The 17,866-nt window shown below is 37.1% G+C and overlaps 1 protein-coding gene across 1 annotated transcript in view; it reads right to left on the reverse strand.

The window, feature by feature from the left end:
* TTC6 (tetratricopeptide repeat domain 6) overlaps window positions 1-17,866 on the reverse strand; it is a gene marked incomplete at its 5' end in the record, with an annotated part of 188,853 nt that overhangs the window by 103,277 nt on the left and 67,710 nt on the right. Inside the window, 4 exons of the mRNA XM_081118398.1 lie at window positions 7,828-8,022; window positions 12,356-12,492; window positions 15,910-16,104; window positions 17,101-17,310. Of these exons, the coding sequence (XP_080974524.1) occupies window positions 7,828-8,022; window positions 12,356-12,492; window positions 15,910-16,104; window positions 17,101-17,310 (737 nt within the window). The remainder of the gene's footprint in view (window positions 1-7,827; window positions 8,023-12,355; window positions 12,493-15,909; window positions 16,105-17,100; window positions 17,311-17,866) is intronic.

Below are 17,866 nucleotides of genomic sequence, written 5' to 3' on the forward strand. Positions count from 1 at the left end.
ATGTAAATGGAATAAATGCTCCAATCAAAAGACATAGGGTAGCTGAATGGATAAGAAAACAGGGTCCAAATATATGCAGTCTACAAGAGAGCCACCTGAGAGCAAAAGACTTACATAGGCTGAAAGTGAAGGGGTGAAAAATAATTTTTCATGAAAATGAAAATGAAAAAAAAAGCTGGAGTGGCAATACTTATTTCTGACAAAACAGACTTCAAAATAAAGACCATAACAAGAGACAGAGAAGGTCAGTACATAATACTAAAGGGATCAATCCAACAGGAGGAAATAACCCTTAGAAATTTATATGCACCCAATATAGGAGCAACTAAATGTACAAAAGATTTCTTGGTGGACTTTAAGGGGAAGATCGACAGCAGCGCAATCATAGTGGGGGACTTTAACACCCCACTGTCATCATTGGACAAATCATCAAGACCAAAATCAACAGGGAAACACAAACATTAAATGACACACTAGATCTAATGGATTTAATTGACATTTACAGAACACCTCATTCCAAAGCAGCAGAATACACATTCTTCTCAAGTGCACATGGAACATTCTCAAAAATAAACCACATGTTAGGGCACAAAGCAAGTCTCTACAAGTTCGACAAGATTGACATCATATCAAGCATCTCCTTGGTTCACAATGCCATAAAACTAGAAATAAACCACTATACAAAAACTCAAATATATACAAACACATGGGAGCTAAATAGCATGTTATTAAAGAATGAATGGGGTAGCAATGAGATCAAGGAAGAAATCAAACTCTTCCTGAGAAAAAAAAAAGAAAATGAACAGAAAACAACCCAAAATCTATGGGACACAGTGAGAGCAGTTCTGAGAGGAAAGTTCACAACATTACAGACACACCTCTAGAAACAAGAAAAAGCTCTACAAAAGCATCTAACACACCAACTAAAAGAATTGGAAAGAGAACAGCAAGAAAAGTCCTGAGGAAATGGAAGGAAGGAAATAATAAAGACCAGAGCAGAAATTAATGACATAGAGACTAAAAAAAAACAAAAAACAAAAAAACAATGAAACCAAGAGCTGGTTCTTTGAAAAGATAAATAAGATTGATGCATCCTTAGCCAGACTCACCATGAAACAAAGTAGAGGACCCAAAATCAGAAATGAAAGAAACAATATAACTGACCCAACAGAAATACAAAGAATTGTAAGAAAATACTATGAGCAACTATATGCCAACAAACTGGAAAACCTGGGTGAAATGGATAAATTCCTAGAAGCATACAATCTTCCAAAGCTGAATCAGAGTCAGAAAACCTAAATAAGCTGATAACAGCTAATGAAATTGAAGCAGTAATCAAAAAAGTCCCAGCAAACAAGAGTCTGGGGATATAGATTTACAGGAGAGTTTTACCAAACATTCAAAGAAGAATTAACACCTCTTCTCCTCAAAATATTCCAGAAAATTCAAGAGGAAACTCCCAACCTCTTTTTATGAGACCAGCATCATCCTAATCCCAAAACCAGATAAAGACACTACAAAAAAAGAAAATTACAGGACAATATCCCTGATGAACATAGATGCTAAAATCCTCAACAAAGTACTGACAAACCCAATCCAGCAATACATTAAAATGATCATACACCACGACCAAGTGGAATTTATTCTGGGGTTTCAAGGCTGGTATAACATCCACAAATCAATAAATGTGATACACCCCATAAACAAAATGAAGGGCTAAAATCATATGATTATATCAATAAATGCAGAAAAAGCATTTGATAAAATCCAGCACCCCTTTTTGATAAAAACTCTCAGCAAAGTGGGAATAGAGGGAACATACCTCAATATAATAAAGGCCATATACAACAAACCTACAGCCAACATCATACTCAATGGTCGAAAACTAAAACCATTTCCCTTTAAAATAGGAACAAGACACGGGTGACGGCTTTCAACACTCTTATTCAACATAGTACTGGAAGTCCTGGATACAGCCATCAGACACAAATAAAACATAAATGTATCCAAATTGGTAGGGAGGAAGGAAAACTGTCATTATTTACAGATGACATGATATTGTACATAGAAAACCCTAAACAATCCACCAAAGTACTACTAGATTTTCTAAATGAATTTGGCAAGGTAGCTGGATAAAAAATAAACACCTGGGAATCGACAGCATTTTTATACACACCAGCAATGAACTCTCAGAAAGAGAAACTAAAAAAACAGTACCATTTACCATTGCACCTAAAAAAAATAAGATACCTAGGAATAAACTTAACCAATTATGTAAAAGACCTGTACTCAGAAAACTACAGGTCACTGAACAAAGAAATAGAGGAAGATTTAAACAAGTGGAGGAATATACCATGTTCATGGATTAGAAGAATTAACATCATTAAAATGTCCATACTACCCAAAGCAATCTATACCTTCAATGCAATTCCTATTAAAATACCAACAGCATATTTCACAGAGCTAAAACAAATATTCCAAAAATTTATATGGAACCAAAAAAGACCCAAAATAGCCACAGCAATCTTGAGAAAGAACAGAGTAGGAGGGATCACTTTACTGGATATCAAATTATACTACAGAACCATTGTGATCTAAATAGCCTGGTACTGGTACAACAACAGACATATAGCTCAATGGAACAGAACAGAGACCCTAGAAATAGACCCACGCCATTATGGTCAGTTAATATTTGACAAAGGAGGCAAGAGCATACAAGGGAGTAAAGACACTCTCTTCAGTAAATGATGCTGGGAAAACTGGACAGGTACATGCAAAAAAATGAAACTAGATCACCAACTTACTTCATACACAAGAAAAAATTCAAAATGTAATAAAAGACTTAAATGTAAATCGTGAAAGACTTAAATGTAAATCGTGAAACCATAAAAATCCTGGAAGAAAACATAGGCAGTAAAATCACAGACATCTCATGTAATGGAATTTTCACTGATACATCTCCTAGAGCAAGAGAAACAAAAGAAAAAATAAACAAAATGGACGACATCAAAGAAATCAGCCTCAAAATAAAATGGAACCCCGCAGTATGGAAGAACATATTTGCCAAGGATGTATCTGATAAGAGGCTAATTTCCAAAGTGTACAAAGAACTCATTTAACTCAACAAGAGGAAGACAAACAACCCAATTAAAAAATTGCAAAGGACCTGAATAGACATTTCCCCAAGGAGCACATACGGACGGCCAAGAGACACATGAGAAAATGCTCAATGTCACTAATCATCAGAGAGATGCAAATTAAAACCACAATGAGGTATCACTTCACACCTGGAAGAATGGCTCCATCAACAAATCAACAAATGACTTATGCTACTGAGGATGTAGAGAAAGGGGAACCCTAGTACACTGCTGGTGGGAATGCAGACTGGTGCAGCCACTATGGATAGCAGTATTGAGGTTTCTCAAAAAAAAAATGGAACTGCCTTTTGACCCAGTGATTCCACTTCTAGGAATATATCCTACGAATCCTGTAACACTTATCAGAATGAATATATGCACCCCTATGTTCATAGCAGCGCAATTTACAATAGTTAAGATCTGGAAATAGCCCTAGTGCCCATCAGTAGATGAGTGGATAAAAAAGCTGTGGGACATTTACACCGTGGAATACTATGCAGCTGTAAAAAAGAAGGATCTCTTACCCTTTAGGACAACATGGGTGAAACTGGAGAGTATTATGTTAAGTGAAATAAGCCAGTCAGAGAAAGACAAGTATTACATGATCTCACTTACATGTAGACTCTAAAGAGCTTAATAAACTGATGAACAAAATAGATTCAGTGACATGGAAGCATGGATCAGACTGATGAATCTCAGAGGGAAGGTGGGGGGTTGTGGGGAGAGATTAACCAAAGAATTTATATGCATAAATGCATAACCCAAGGACACAGACAATGGTATGATGAGGAACTGGGTAGGGGGGTGGGTGCTGGGTGGAAGAGGTCAACGGGGAGAAAAAGGGACATCTGTAATATTTTGAACAATAAAATAAAATAAATAAAATAAAATATTCCATGCTAAGGATTCTAATTAAATGTCTATGAAGTTCTCTTTCAATACAGACATTTTGAAAGCAAAAATTTGAACAATATAAAGTATTTTAGAGTTGCCATCAAAATTGTTGTTTAGCAAAATAAACTTAACTTTGAACAATACATTATTTTAAATAAACTAAAATATGTACCCATGCTATTCCATTAACATACCCTTTGTGTTTGCCACAAATAATAATTACTATATACAGAATTAGGAAAGCATTAAAATTACACAACACAAGTATTATTATCCTTTGTAGTGAACAGTTTATTACACAGAAAACCCCAAAAGATACCAAGTGTAAGGGCATTCATTTTCTGTTTACAATGGCCTTACTTGAGAATACTTGTTAGTGCAGAAAAAAGTATACATTTCTCTGAACTTGCAGGCTTATCAGACAGATATATTTTGTAAAGGTTAAGCTATGTGTAGCAAGGTAACCCTCAAGAGATGTATGCCAGAGAATTAAATATTCAGTACTTAAATGAACTTCTTATTTGGTACTTAGGAACAAACTGCCAAGAACTAAATTATCATCATCAAATAGAACATTTATTGACTTTCTTGAAAAAAGAGAGTGAGATCTACTTAAAGGAAAAAAATCCAAATTAGAAAGAAACCAGTATTTTTAACACTTTGCATGATTAATAGAAGCTATAACTCCTCAAAATGATCTTTTGTTTGCAGATTGCTAATGGAAATGACTCAAAATAGTAGTTTCATGACTATTAGATTATGTTTATGTCTTTATTTTCTACTCTCAGCTTTAGGCTTTTAAGAGATATTCCAAAGAATATCACATAAAACTGCTACTTTTGGCCAGAGATAATGGAGGAGTTTGAAATTTCCAAAATTCTTTGCATATTTTTTCAAAAATATAGCAAATATTGACTTGATAAATTAAAACTAAAAGACTTAGATATATAAAGTTATAAATAACAAATCCTAAAAATAAATCTTTTTGCCTAAACAGGAAATAAACATAAGAATGACCTCTTTTTAGGGACTCAAATTGAATCTGATTGTGATTATTAAACAGGAAAAACAGATTATTTTAAACCATGGAAAAAGGCAGTAAAGTGTTATAATTTTTACTAAAAGTCAAGTTTGAGGAAATGGGCTCAGAATATTCCATAAAAAGTGTAGATAAATTACTAATAATTTTGTGATAGTGTAATTTTAAAAGTGATCTTTTAAAATATTATTCTACAGACCTCAGATGGTTAAAATATAATACTGAAGATATTTCTATTTAAACTTGTTTATGTTTAATATTTTTAATATTCTTAAAATGTGTAGGAGATGATTTTTCAGGATCCCTAGCATATCTTTTAAAAGGCAAGAGACTTTAGAGCTAGTATACATTCTCAATAGGCAGGTGACATTGCCCCCAAGGGGTGAAAATTGGTGCCTTGTGAAGGGGTGATATAAGCTTACTCTTTTTACGTATAGAGCACAGCTATGCAGGACCACAAACATGTACATTATATCTGGGGTATTAAAATTTAATGCGAAGGGCAATTAGGGGAAAAACTCTAGAAAGGCTCCTTAAGGGGGTGATAGATTTAAATAGGAAAGATGCAAAGCACACAGCACAGTAGCAAAAATATAATTACTGCTAAATAAATGTTGGCCACTTCCCTTTTCTCCTCTCTTTTGTACTCCTCACAAAAGAATGCTCAGATTCAAAAGAAAGTGAGACACAAGGAGAAATGGAAGAAACTCCAGAGGTAATGACTTTTGAACATGATATCTAGACCCAAGTATGCCCAATGATAGTGAAATCTAAGACCAAGCCCCAAATCTGTGATTTCTTAGTTGTATAACCCAGGCAAACTTACTTGATTTTTGTGAGCCTCAATTTTAACATCTGCACTCCAGAGTTGTTATGAAGAACAAATGAGACAATGGTATATGACACTCTTTGGGAACCATAAATCACTAACGTTACCTTATGATAGGGCACGGTTCGTGTTAATGACAGGAACTAAAGACACCTAGACTGTGTATGTACAGGGAAAAAATGGAAAAAGACAAAACTAGACAAAATTTACCAAAAATTTATATGGACCCCGAATAGCAATAGTAATCTTATGAAGATTGAAGTTAAAGGAATCATGCTACCTGATATCAAACTATACTACAAGGCCATAGTAATCAAAACAGCATGGTACTGGCATAAAAACAGACATATAGATCAATGGAACAGAACAGAGCCCAGAAATAAACCCACACCTTTATGGTTAATTAATACTTGACAAAGGAGGCAAAAACATACACTGGGATAAAGATAGTCTATTCAATAAATGGTGTAGGTAAAATTGTACAGATACGTGCAAAAAAATGACCTTAGGCTGCCTTCTTATACCATACACAAGAATAAACTCAAATGGATTAAAGACTTAAGTGTTAGGTTCAAACTATAAAAATCCTAGAAGAAAACACAGGCAGTAAAATCTTGGACATTTCTCATAGCAATATATTTTCTGATATATCTCCTCAGGCAAGGGAAACAAAAAAATAAGTGAGACTACCTCAAACTAAAAAGCTTTTGTACTGCAAAGGAAACCATCAACAAAATGCAAAGACAACCCACTGAATGAGAGAACATATTCACCAATGTTACATCTGATAAAGGGATAATATCCAAAATTTATAAAGAACTCATACAACTCAACACCAAAAACAAACAAACCATCCAATTTAAAAATGGGAAAAGGAAGAACAGACACTTCTCCAAAGAGGACATACAGATGGCCAAGAGACATGAAAAGATGCTCAATGGCACTAATCAGAGAAATGCAAATTAAAATCACAATATCATTTCACACTTGTCAGAATGGCTATCATCAATAATCAATAAACAACAAGTGCCGGCCAGGATGTAGAGAAAAGGGAACCCTTGTGCACTGTTAGGAATACAGACTGGTCCAGCCACTGTGGAAAACAGTATGGAGTTTCCTCAAAAAATTAAAAATGGAACTGCTGTTTGACCCAGCGATTCCACTTCTGGGAATTTATCCAAAGAAACCCAAAACACTAATTTGAAATATATGAATCCTGTGTTCATAGCAGCATTATTTACCATAGCTAAGATCTGGAAACAGCCCAAGTGCCCATCAGTAGATGAGTGGATAAAAAAGCTGTGGTACTTTACGCCATGGAGTACTACTCAGACATAAAAAAGAAGGAAATGTTACCCTTTGTGACAGCATGGATTGACCTGGAGAACATTAAGCTAAGTGAAATAAACCGTTCAGAGAAAGGCAAGTACCACATGATTTCACTCACATGTGGAATCTAATGGACAAAATGAACTAATAAGCAAAATAGAGATAGATTCATAGATAGAGAACAGTCTGACAGCTGTCAGGGTGGGGTCGGGGGGTTGCTGGGTGAGGGTGGAGGAACTGAGCAAAAAAGAGGAAAAAAGAGGAAGAACTCATGGACAAGAACAACAGTGTGGAGGTGGTGGGGGGGGAGTGGAAGAAGGTATGGGGGGATACTTGGTGATGGAAGGAGTCCTGCTTGAGGAGGTGGACACACAATGCAGTGTACAGATGATGTGTTGTAGAATTGTGCACCTGAAACCAGTATAATTTTGTTAACCAGTGTCATCCAATAAATTCAATAAAATGGAGGGGGGAGCGGCAGAAACTGCTCCTCTCCAGTGTCCAAGAACAGAATCATGTCTTCAAATCTAAACCTCAAAAGGCAGAATTTCTGTGCCAGTTTAAATCATTTAAAGCAAAATTACCAGCAGAACTCTTACCGATCTCTTTGCTCTTCATCTGTGAAGTGATCATCTAAGAAGGAGTTTCCAAATACCCCAAGTAGAGTATTGTGGCCTTGCTTGTCGGCTGTATGATACACTCGAGAAGCCAGATGCAAGTCAATGGGCAGCACCCGGGCTGGGACAGCGCTGCACAGATTGTGAAGAGCAGGAGTGGCGCGGTCTTGTGGAATTCTGCAACAAAGAAAACATAGTGGGATTCTTTCTTCAGTGTGTGGTCTTCTGATGTAAAATTTACACTGACAGTTTAGTTCAGGGTCTGAAAAGGATGCCTAATGTGGGAGATGAAATTTAAAACTATCACAATGATTTATAACAAATTTAACATCACAATCTCAGGCCACTAACCAGATATTCAAAGTCATATACCCAACTGCCTGCTGATGTCAACCTACATGTCTTAAAGATACCTCCAAATCAACAGGTTTAAAAGCAAATTTAGCTTGGCCAGGCATGGCTCAGCCATTGAGCATCAACCTAGGATCCAGGAGATCGTGGTTCGATTCCCAGTCAGGGCACATGCCTGGGTTGCAGGCTGGATCCCCAGTCGGGAGGGTGCAGGAGGCAGCCGATCAATGATGATTCTCTCATCATTGATGTTTCTATCTCTCCCTCTCCCTTCCTTTCTCTGAAATCAATAAAGATATGTTGGGGGGGGGAGGAGAAAAAGGAAAAGAAAACTTATTTTCATCCCACCCCAAACCTCTTCTCTCTTGAGTTCTCTAACTCAGTTGGTGACACCATATCCAGCCATCATGCATTACTCCTTTGCAACTCTGCTCAAATGCTAATGTCCCTGAAGAGGTAGAACAATATAGTATATTACCCATTAACTAGCATGAGCGGAACCTCGGGTCAAAGTTAATGTGATACCTTCCTTCCACTATGCGAAAACTCGCCTCTCCTGCCTTTCCAAAGTAGAGAAGAGGGCATGAAGAATGCTTTCTTAATCCCCAGTGTCACTTGCCATCCAATGAACAAATACCTTGGAGCACTTACTCTGTGAGAGTCTGTGCTAAGTGATTTACACACATTCTCTCAACTATGAGCCTGTATGGGAGGTATTATTATCCTTGTATTGCAACAGGCCTATTTTGGATAAGTCACAGAATGAGTGAGTGGCTACTAGGACCTAACACAATGCCGCTGACTATAAACCAAATTTTTTTCCTATTACTGCCTCTTAATGACCACTGAGGTGGAAGTGGCCCTTATCTAGCACTACTCCACCCCCAGCTCCCTACTTAAGTTATAACCAAATGACGACTCTTTCATCAAGTCAAATAAACTTTAGATACTTAGATCGCATTCTCTATGAAGCTACAGCTGATGATACTGATGGCCTTTCTTGAAATTGCTCTTCCTCCAGGAGCTTTGTAAAGCCTGCTCTGTCTCAGCTCTATATCTACATCTCAGATTCATCACAATTTGACTTAGTTACTGGCTTTTCTTTCTCCGTCTTCTAAACTGGGTATGGCTTCCAAGGTTGAACTTTTCTTTCTACATCAGCTTCAGTGTCAAACTCTTTCTTCTGCTGAGAGTTCCCAAATCTCATCTCCAGTATCACTACCTCACCCAGATCCCTCACCTTCAAGATACAAAACACTGGAGCCATCTTTGACTGCTCTTTCCTTCGCCTGCAGAGCCAATGAAAACCTGAGCTTCTGCCCTGCAGGGTTGTTCAGGGGTGCTCCTTTCCCTCCTCGCTTCCAGCACAGTCAAGGTCCTCATCGCCTCAACCTGCATTAGCAATAGGCTAATGCCAGTCGGATCGAGCGCTGCACCGTCTCTTCCCCTCTCCAATATCAACAGCAAAATTCTACCACATCGATCTTTAAGTACTCCTTCACCCAGCACGCTGGATCTTTGTTACTTGCTGCATTCATCTAACGTCCTCTCTCTAAGTTTCAAGGAGCCTAGCACCTGGCTCCACTTCTAACTTAGTGGTTAAGAGTGTAGAGTATAGTGAAGTCAAACTGCCTCTGTTCAAATCCTGTTTTAAATTATCACGTGGTCGTAAGCAAGTCAATTAATTTATTTATCTCTCAGTAAATTGGGAATAACAACATTAGCACATCCTGGATGAAATTATTTTAAGGAAGGAGTGAATGCATTTAAAACAGTGTCCCTCACATGATAGATGTTTGCTATTACTGTCCTTCCCCAGGACAATTCACAGACCAGCAAGGCCTGTCAGTGCCTTCAGAATAGAGCTGCCGATCCTTTTGTCCAAGTCTAAACATCCTTCAAACAATACCTCCAAAACAAGCTTCTCTGAAAAATTTAATCATTTTCTTTTTTTACAAATAGATCTTTTCATACACTGCCCTACTCTTGTGCCACCCATTCGGACCGTTTATCTAACAGGTTAATGCAGGCCTGCCCACAATTGCTCTACATGCACGATACACAGAACATAGTGTTTGGAGTTGGCAGGGCCTGCATCAGCAGCTCAGCTCTAACACTTGCAAACTGTATCACGGACCTCCCTAAAAGATCTTCTGTAAAACGAGAACAAAAAATCCCTAACTTTTGCCTTTGTAAGAATTGATGAGCATGCTTGTTTTATTTGTATTGCTATTGTTATCACCTTTCACCGCACAGCACCTAGCCCGTTGCGAGGCATTACTGAATCACAGATAGAGAGCGGTTCGTGTCGTTCCTAAAACAGCACAGGGACCAACAAGCACAGAATCTGAAATGTGTGCACGTTCGAGTGGAGGAGGGTGAACGGAGGTGGATCTAAGCATTTGGAAATGCCTGGCGGAGAGGCCTGCCTGAGAGGGTGAAAATGGGGTCCAGGGGGCAGGGGCCCTAAGAAAGAACTGACAAAAAGAGGGGACAGAAAGGTGAGCTCTGATGTCAAGCTCATGTACATTATCATTCTGTCTGGGACAGGTCCCGGCTAGTGAAGTGTACTGGAGATTACATTACTTTTTTTCCCCCCTCTTAAAAAAGCAGCACAACCAATCTGAATTTCTACGTTCCCATCATACTCTAATCACATAGATCTGTGAGTGTATATCCCTTGGTTATTGAGCTAAATAATGCTGTCTTTTCAAAAGAGGGCTCAATTCCCAAGAAAACAATTTAATTTATGGGCTAGTCATAGGTGACAAAAGTTAGGTAAAAAAATGTTTAAGAAAAATAGAAGTGAGGAATAAAAGATTGTCAGAAACATTCTTTCCATAATTCTCTTTTATTATATAATTTTTAATATCAGATTTGTATTCCTCTGCATCTCATTCTTATTTCTTTCTCTAATTTTCTAATTTCAGTTTTAATGAATTAACTCAGTACCATATATATCAAAAAGATCTACAAGTATTTTTGGCATGCTCAAGAAAGGCTGTGTGTTTTTATAGCATACTCTCCTTAAACAGGACTATTTGTCATTCTTTGAAACACGAAGACATAAAAAAGAAAAGACTCCGACTCTGTGTGTGGCCACGCTACTCTGCCTAATGCACTAAATGCAAGGTTTTCTAGGGGGGAAAATCAAGAAGTTTCTGCTTCATTGATAATCTGACAGTAACTATTTATTGAAGGTAAAATACTTGTTGTCTGCTGTCACTATTTGTTTTAATACATAATCTTGCTAACTAAATGAGCTTAAAGCAATGCAGATAAGCAATGGCATGTACAGGGTCACTTAAATGCCAATTTGACTCTTTCATAAACTTTGGAATTCTTTTTCCATGAGTCCATTTCCAACTACTAAATTGTGAGTAATATCCATTTACAAAGTTTAGGCTGGCCATAAAAAGGTTGTCTTCCATGTCCAGCACACCTTTCAGTGCCCTAAGCAACAACAAAAGCTAATAATTAAAGCTTCTTTAAGCCCCCATAAACAGTTAAATGAAGAAGAATCTAGAATAAACCAACCCATAAAATCCAGTGGTGAAATAAGGAGAAAATCCATTTCAACAAGGTGAATGGCAAAAGATAAAACCATAAATTTAAAATGCATTTACAAACTATTATTCAAAATTGTGGTTACATCCTGATATAATAAGACAATCCATTTAAAATGTGTGTCGGGGGGGGGGGAGGAATGAAACATGAAAGGACAGTAGAGAATAAAAAAGCTATCTAAATAACCAATTCTATTGGCCAATGGAAATTCAGTGTTGGATTGTCTTTTATTTTACTTTATAAAAGCAAAATTAACCAAAAGCAGTTAACCTAAATTAGGCATTACAGTGGTTGAAAGAAATCAAATCTAACTTAACATTTAATTTTCTTTAGTCTCACAAAGAGCTATTTTTATTCTACCTATTGTTATGTCATTAAACCAAGAGCCTCGATTAAAGATAGAAACAGAAGGTGGAGTCAGCATACATGCCCTAACTGTCCTATCTGCCACCAACTCTTCTGTGAGAAGGTTTAACTTAAATCTCATATGTAAACTTCCAAAACATTCCATTTCCTTTAAAAATCCATTTTCAGGAATCAATGCTACTAAATCTCTTTTCTTCAGACAGTAAAATTTGTAAACTTAAGTTACTTTTTTTTAAATAGTTTTTGATCCTCCAGGGGTTTTATAGACTTTCTTTGTCGTGGAATTTCTAGTTTAGTTTGTTTAGTTCTTTCTGTTCGTTTAACTTCTTTTCCTCTGATTTGCAACAATTCTGATGATTTCACCTTTAAAAAAAATATAAAAGTATGCTGTTAAGAAAGGTTGTAACATGAAATTAGAACTTTCTCTCATATTTAATGGTCCATCTCATATTTAAACTCCCAATTTGTATGTATATTTTATAACAAAATATAAATCCTAAAGGTGAGTTGATATATTCCTCTAAATCCCTCCCTAAATGTTTACATATATACCTTCACAGCAATAAAAATATTAGTACCATATTTATTTATATTTTTATTGCCTTAAAACTAGTAAAGAAGAAATATCAGATTTTTCCTCCCACAGATCTACTCTTCTTGATTGGTGTTTTTAATAGGACTTACCCTTAGTCTCTTTTTTTGTTTTCTTATCCTTAGCCTCTTAAAGTTTGACATCACTGGTGGTTGCAAGTATAAGCCCAAATGAAATTTAATGCTTTAATACCTATTTTGAGAAACGTTTATAAATTTGTACTTCCTTAGAGTTGTACTCTTTTCTGTTTCTACTGCTTGGGGAAAATCAAATGCATGTTTGTCTCATAAATCATTGCCTTTTAATCATTATAGGTATGAGGAGTACTGTTTTCCTAGATTTCCTAGAGAATTTGCAGAATTCATGGTAATAATTCATCTAAAAATATTTTTCTCCATAGGTTATCTGTTGTTTTTCGTTTGGTTGGTTTTTTGAGACTAGAATTAAGAAAGAAAGCAGTGTGGCTTTCCTTGGAGAAAGCAGAGAGATATGACTGAATAAGTAGAAGGAGGCCAGAAAAGAGGGGCTTTATAAGTTAGGTAGCCGGTCTGGGCTCAGTGCAGTAGTAAGGAGAGAGCTATTGCAATTTCTTGAGTAAGAAAGTGGTGACAAATAAGGAAAGCTCAGAGTACAGATCATTCCATCTCACCACCCAGTTAATGTTTAAATTTCCTCTACAGTTTCTTCACCAAATGGTTATTCATTCTGGCTTGAGCATGAACAGGAACAGAGGATTTGGAACTCTTTGAAACTCTTCTGGTTGTTAGAATTTTTTAAATCTCCACCAGAGGATATTTTCATTGATTTTGGAGAGACAGAGGAAGGGAGAGAGAAAAACACTGATGTGAGAGAGAAACATCCATCGGTTGCGTCCAGTAGGTACCCCAACTGGGGATCAAACCCACAATCTTTTGATGTACAGAACAATGCTCAACCAACTGAGTCATCCAGCCCGGGTGTCCCCAGTCTTTTAATGGTTCATTAAATCATTCCAGAATTTTTCCTAAGATAAATCATACATCACAGAAGCCATAACACTGACCCTTAAAAAAATAAAATTCAGATTTGCCATTGTCAGTCTCCGGGCATCTAGCTCGTCCCTCTCCCACTGCAGCAGCTCCTCCAAGCTGCTGCTGACAGGCGCAACAGGCTTAAACCTATCTTCCTAAGCCGACAAGCTCAGCTTTCTACGGTAACTCAAAATCTTTTACCGATCTTGGGGGCTTCAAGTTTCTTTTATCAATTCTTTTTCTCTTCTTTCCAAACTAAAAATCATTCTCCTTGTCAGACTTAAGAGAAGCAAAGTGCAAATTTATCAGCTTCCTTTTCTCTGTCATATTGCTATTTATTTAAAACCTCACCCTTTTTCCAAAAATAAATTAAGGCAGCTCTGTTATACATTGTCATCACACTATTCATTGAAATGACATGGTTATCCTTCCTTTTTTCTCTCTTTGCTCCAAAACTAACATGAACAAAATACTTTTTATTTTTAGCATTATTCACAGGCCTCAACCCATTCTGAATCTTAGCCTTCTTCATATAATTATTATAGCCACATGCCACTTTTATGTTTATCTATGGATATGTATTTCTTCTTTCATCTTTTGTACATTTTTAAAACTGAATGCAACAGATCACTCGTAATTGTTTTGTGAGAATTTGGGAGGTCTTTAAAAATACAACAGTTTTTTTATTTTTTTTTGAGAGAGAGAGGAAAGGACAGAGAAATATCGACCTCTTCTTGTTCCACCTATTTATGTATTCATTGGTTGCTTCTTGTATGTGCCTTGACCGGGGGTTGAACCCACAACCCTGGAGTATCAGGACAATACTAACCAATTAAACTACCTGGCCAGGGCCACATCCCACATCTCTTAAACTTCCTTCTGTTTAGAATCTCAATACATATAATAGCTGAATCTATTTTACAGACTTTTGACCTTTTTTCCTCCTAAAATGCTCAACAATCCTCTCATGGGCTCCTGTGTCAGTCATTTCTTCACAAAGTCTCCATTATCTAATTTCTCCTTTTGTAGTCATGGCTTAGACCAGAAACTTAATAACCTCTATTATACTAATGAGCTTTTAAGAGTAGAAATGGTCAAAAAGTACAGATTGATCAAATTCTCTGCTTTTTAGCTGAAAGAGACATTGTGGTATATATGAGTGCAGTAAAAGCGCTGCACTGCTTCTTTAACACACCTCTGTGCTAGTTCTATTAGCTACGAGCTATGCCAAAAAAGATCTTTTAAAAAAAAGTGACCTTTTCCCGCTAATGTGGCCTGGTTTGCTGAAGTATACTGTTCCTCATTCCTGTGACAGAGATGCTAGAGACTAAATTTATGGCTTCAAATGTCCAAACGGGGTAAACTTCATGGATAATAACTGATCTTGAGATGTTAACATAAATAAATTCATACAAGATACTTGGTGAAGGCTTCATGGGATGAGGCACAGCAGCACATGCAATGCTATTTCCTATGGCATTTCTGCTGTGCCCACAATATCCCACAACAATAAACCATAAAGTCTTATCAGACATTCTCTTCTCCTCCCCTTGAAACACTTCTGTGGTCAGTTTAGAGTTCTCTTCACCCATTCTCCAAGTCTCTCTTGCCAGATCATTCCTCCTAGCTTCATGAGGGACACTCCATCGCTAGTCATTCTTGCTACTGAGAGTGTTCTTGTACTTAACCAGAAGATTTCTATTAATTGTTACTATGAAAGGGCAGCATTGATAAGTAGTAAAGAGTGAAAGTTCCAGAATTGGACCGCCTCAGTTCAAGTCCTGCCTTTACAACTAAACTAGATGTTTGTACTTGGGCAAGTTATTTATCTTCTTTATGCCTCCTTTTTTTCAACAATAAGATGAGGGTAATAATAGAGTTATTATTAGAAAAAGTAAGATAATACATTAGCAAACTGGTTCCCACATAGTCAACACTCGATAAATTCTAGTTACCTTAGGAAAGAACTGCCAGGCCATGGTAGTTAAACCACTGTCCAGAAAATCCATTTCAGTTTTTGACACATTTAGTGGCTAACCATTTGCTTCTCATACCCACATTTTATTCCCAAAGTCCCAATGTTCAGGTAGAAGAATAGATAACACTACCTACGCCCACCAGTCTAACACTTTTTCAAGACGTCATAGCCGTTAAAGATGCTTTCCAAGGTCTCCACACCTCAAAGGTGTCAGCCTCGCCAGGCTTCACTTCATACCCCACACGCATCTTTAGAAAAACAGCACGACTTCTGAAGGAGTCGGTGAGCAATCGCAGGGCAAGCCCCTTCTCCCTGACAGCAGTGGTAGATTTTCTCTGGCCAGCTATTACTTGTGGATCTTCCTTATTACTCATTATTCCCAGAGGATCAACATGCTAGTGTCATATAGGATGAAACTAAGTATGGCTTGAGAAATTAAATAAAAACAGGAGGCAACGGCACTAATCCAGACTTAAGGTCACCAGGACCCAGACTAGAATGGAAACAACTGGAAAAGAGAAGGAAAAAACTATAAGCAATAACGTTTAGGAGAAATCTAGGCCTTGGAGATGGATTATATGTGAAAAGCAAAGGAAGGGGAGGGTGACAGATAAAGCCAAGGTTTCAGAGTTGGGAGTTTTGGGCAAAAGTTGAAGAACCGGTAATGGCCAGTTGTCTTGGGTGAATCATAGTAGAAATACCGTCATTGGTGGGGATAAAGGGATCCAAAAAAAGGGAGGTTGACCAGGAAGTTTGTTACCCAAGTTGTATTTATTTGAATCAGTCAGAGAGAGGATCCCTGGTGATAGTCAAAATGATATGCTGTGGTTCAGTGAAAAGTGGCTTTTTTATAAATCCTAGTAATAACATATCTAGTTTAAAATAAACTCATTTATTTAAGTCAAAAGGTGGCACAAATTAAAGAAGAGTACTAAATAAATAGTAGTAATGTGCAAATATGGTAAAAATTATTTCAATTATAAATAAGTAAAATTAATCTGGGAAACATTCTCACAATAAGGAAAACACTTAGGGGTTAGGATAAACCTAAAAGGGGCAAAGTTATAAATGCTACAATTTACACCAGTCCTGGTCCCAGGGCTACAGTTCCTGATTCCCTCAAGATGGTAGGGGGAAGGCTCGGTCTGAAAGCCCTGAGCTTCCTTCCCTCCTTAAAAATCTGTCTTTTCTCCCCAGTATTGCAATTAGGTTTGAGACTAAAAGCCTTCAAAAAACATATGTTCCATTTTCCTAAGTGGACAATTTGCATATCAGAGGCCTTTTTTCAGGGTGAACCCCCCCACATTCTTTGGCCCTTTCCTGGGCCATTTCTTCATACCTGCATATCCTCAACTCTCATAATTCTGTTTTCAACATAAATAGTGTTTTACCTGTAAAGGTACCTTTTTGGCTGCTTTTGAATCACCTGTGGACTGTTCAGCTTCCAAAAGTTTACTTGAGTCATCTGCTGGCTGAATTTCTGAGCTTTCCTGAGGTTTTAATAACAAACTTTCTGCTTCTGAGGCTCCCCATTCTAATATATCTTCTTGTTCAACTGGGAAAACATTTGATACAGTCTCAGAAATTTCCTCAAACTCGTTCTGTTGGGAAACATAAATGTATAAGAATGCTTTTTCCTATTGGTCCTTCCAAAGTTTTAAGTTTTCTCTCTGACAACAAAATAATTATGAAAATGCATGATTGAAATTAAAAAGAACTAGTAAGTTTCCTTTGACTATTTACAAAGAGAAGCTCAAATTAACTTAAGAAAAATATGAAGTCTGGCAAATTATTTTCCTCAGCCCTTATCTCAGAAAATATAACTACTCCACAGTTATTATGCACCAACCCTAAGGAAATAACAAGACTCCAATCTGACCCTGACTCTACCCCACATTCACACAAAATCAAGGCCCATTGAAACATCTAACCTCTGCCCAACCTGAGGTTCTTTGGTCCTGAAAAAGGGGGTTCCTGATAGCTTGATACTCTTTCAGAACCCTGACTTCAGGTACTCAGAAAAGAACTGCCCCAAAGACCTCAAGAAGACCACCCAGACACCCCAGCTCCATTCCAAGTCCAAATAAAAAATTCTCACAAAAATATCGCTTCTACACCCGTTTTGAGTTCCTTAAAAATGTCTCACTCTCACCACTC

This window comes from Miniopterus schreibersii (genome assembly GCF_964146895.1).
Source record: "Miniopterus schreibersii genome assembly, chromosome: 1".
Lineage (NCBI taxonomy): Eukaryota > Metazoa > Chordata > Mammalia > Chiroptera > Miniopteridae > Miniopterus > Miniopterus schreibersii.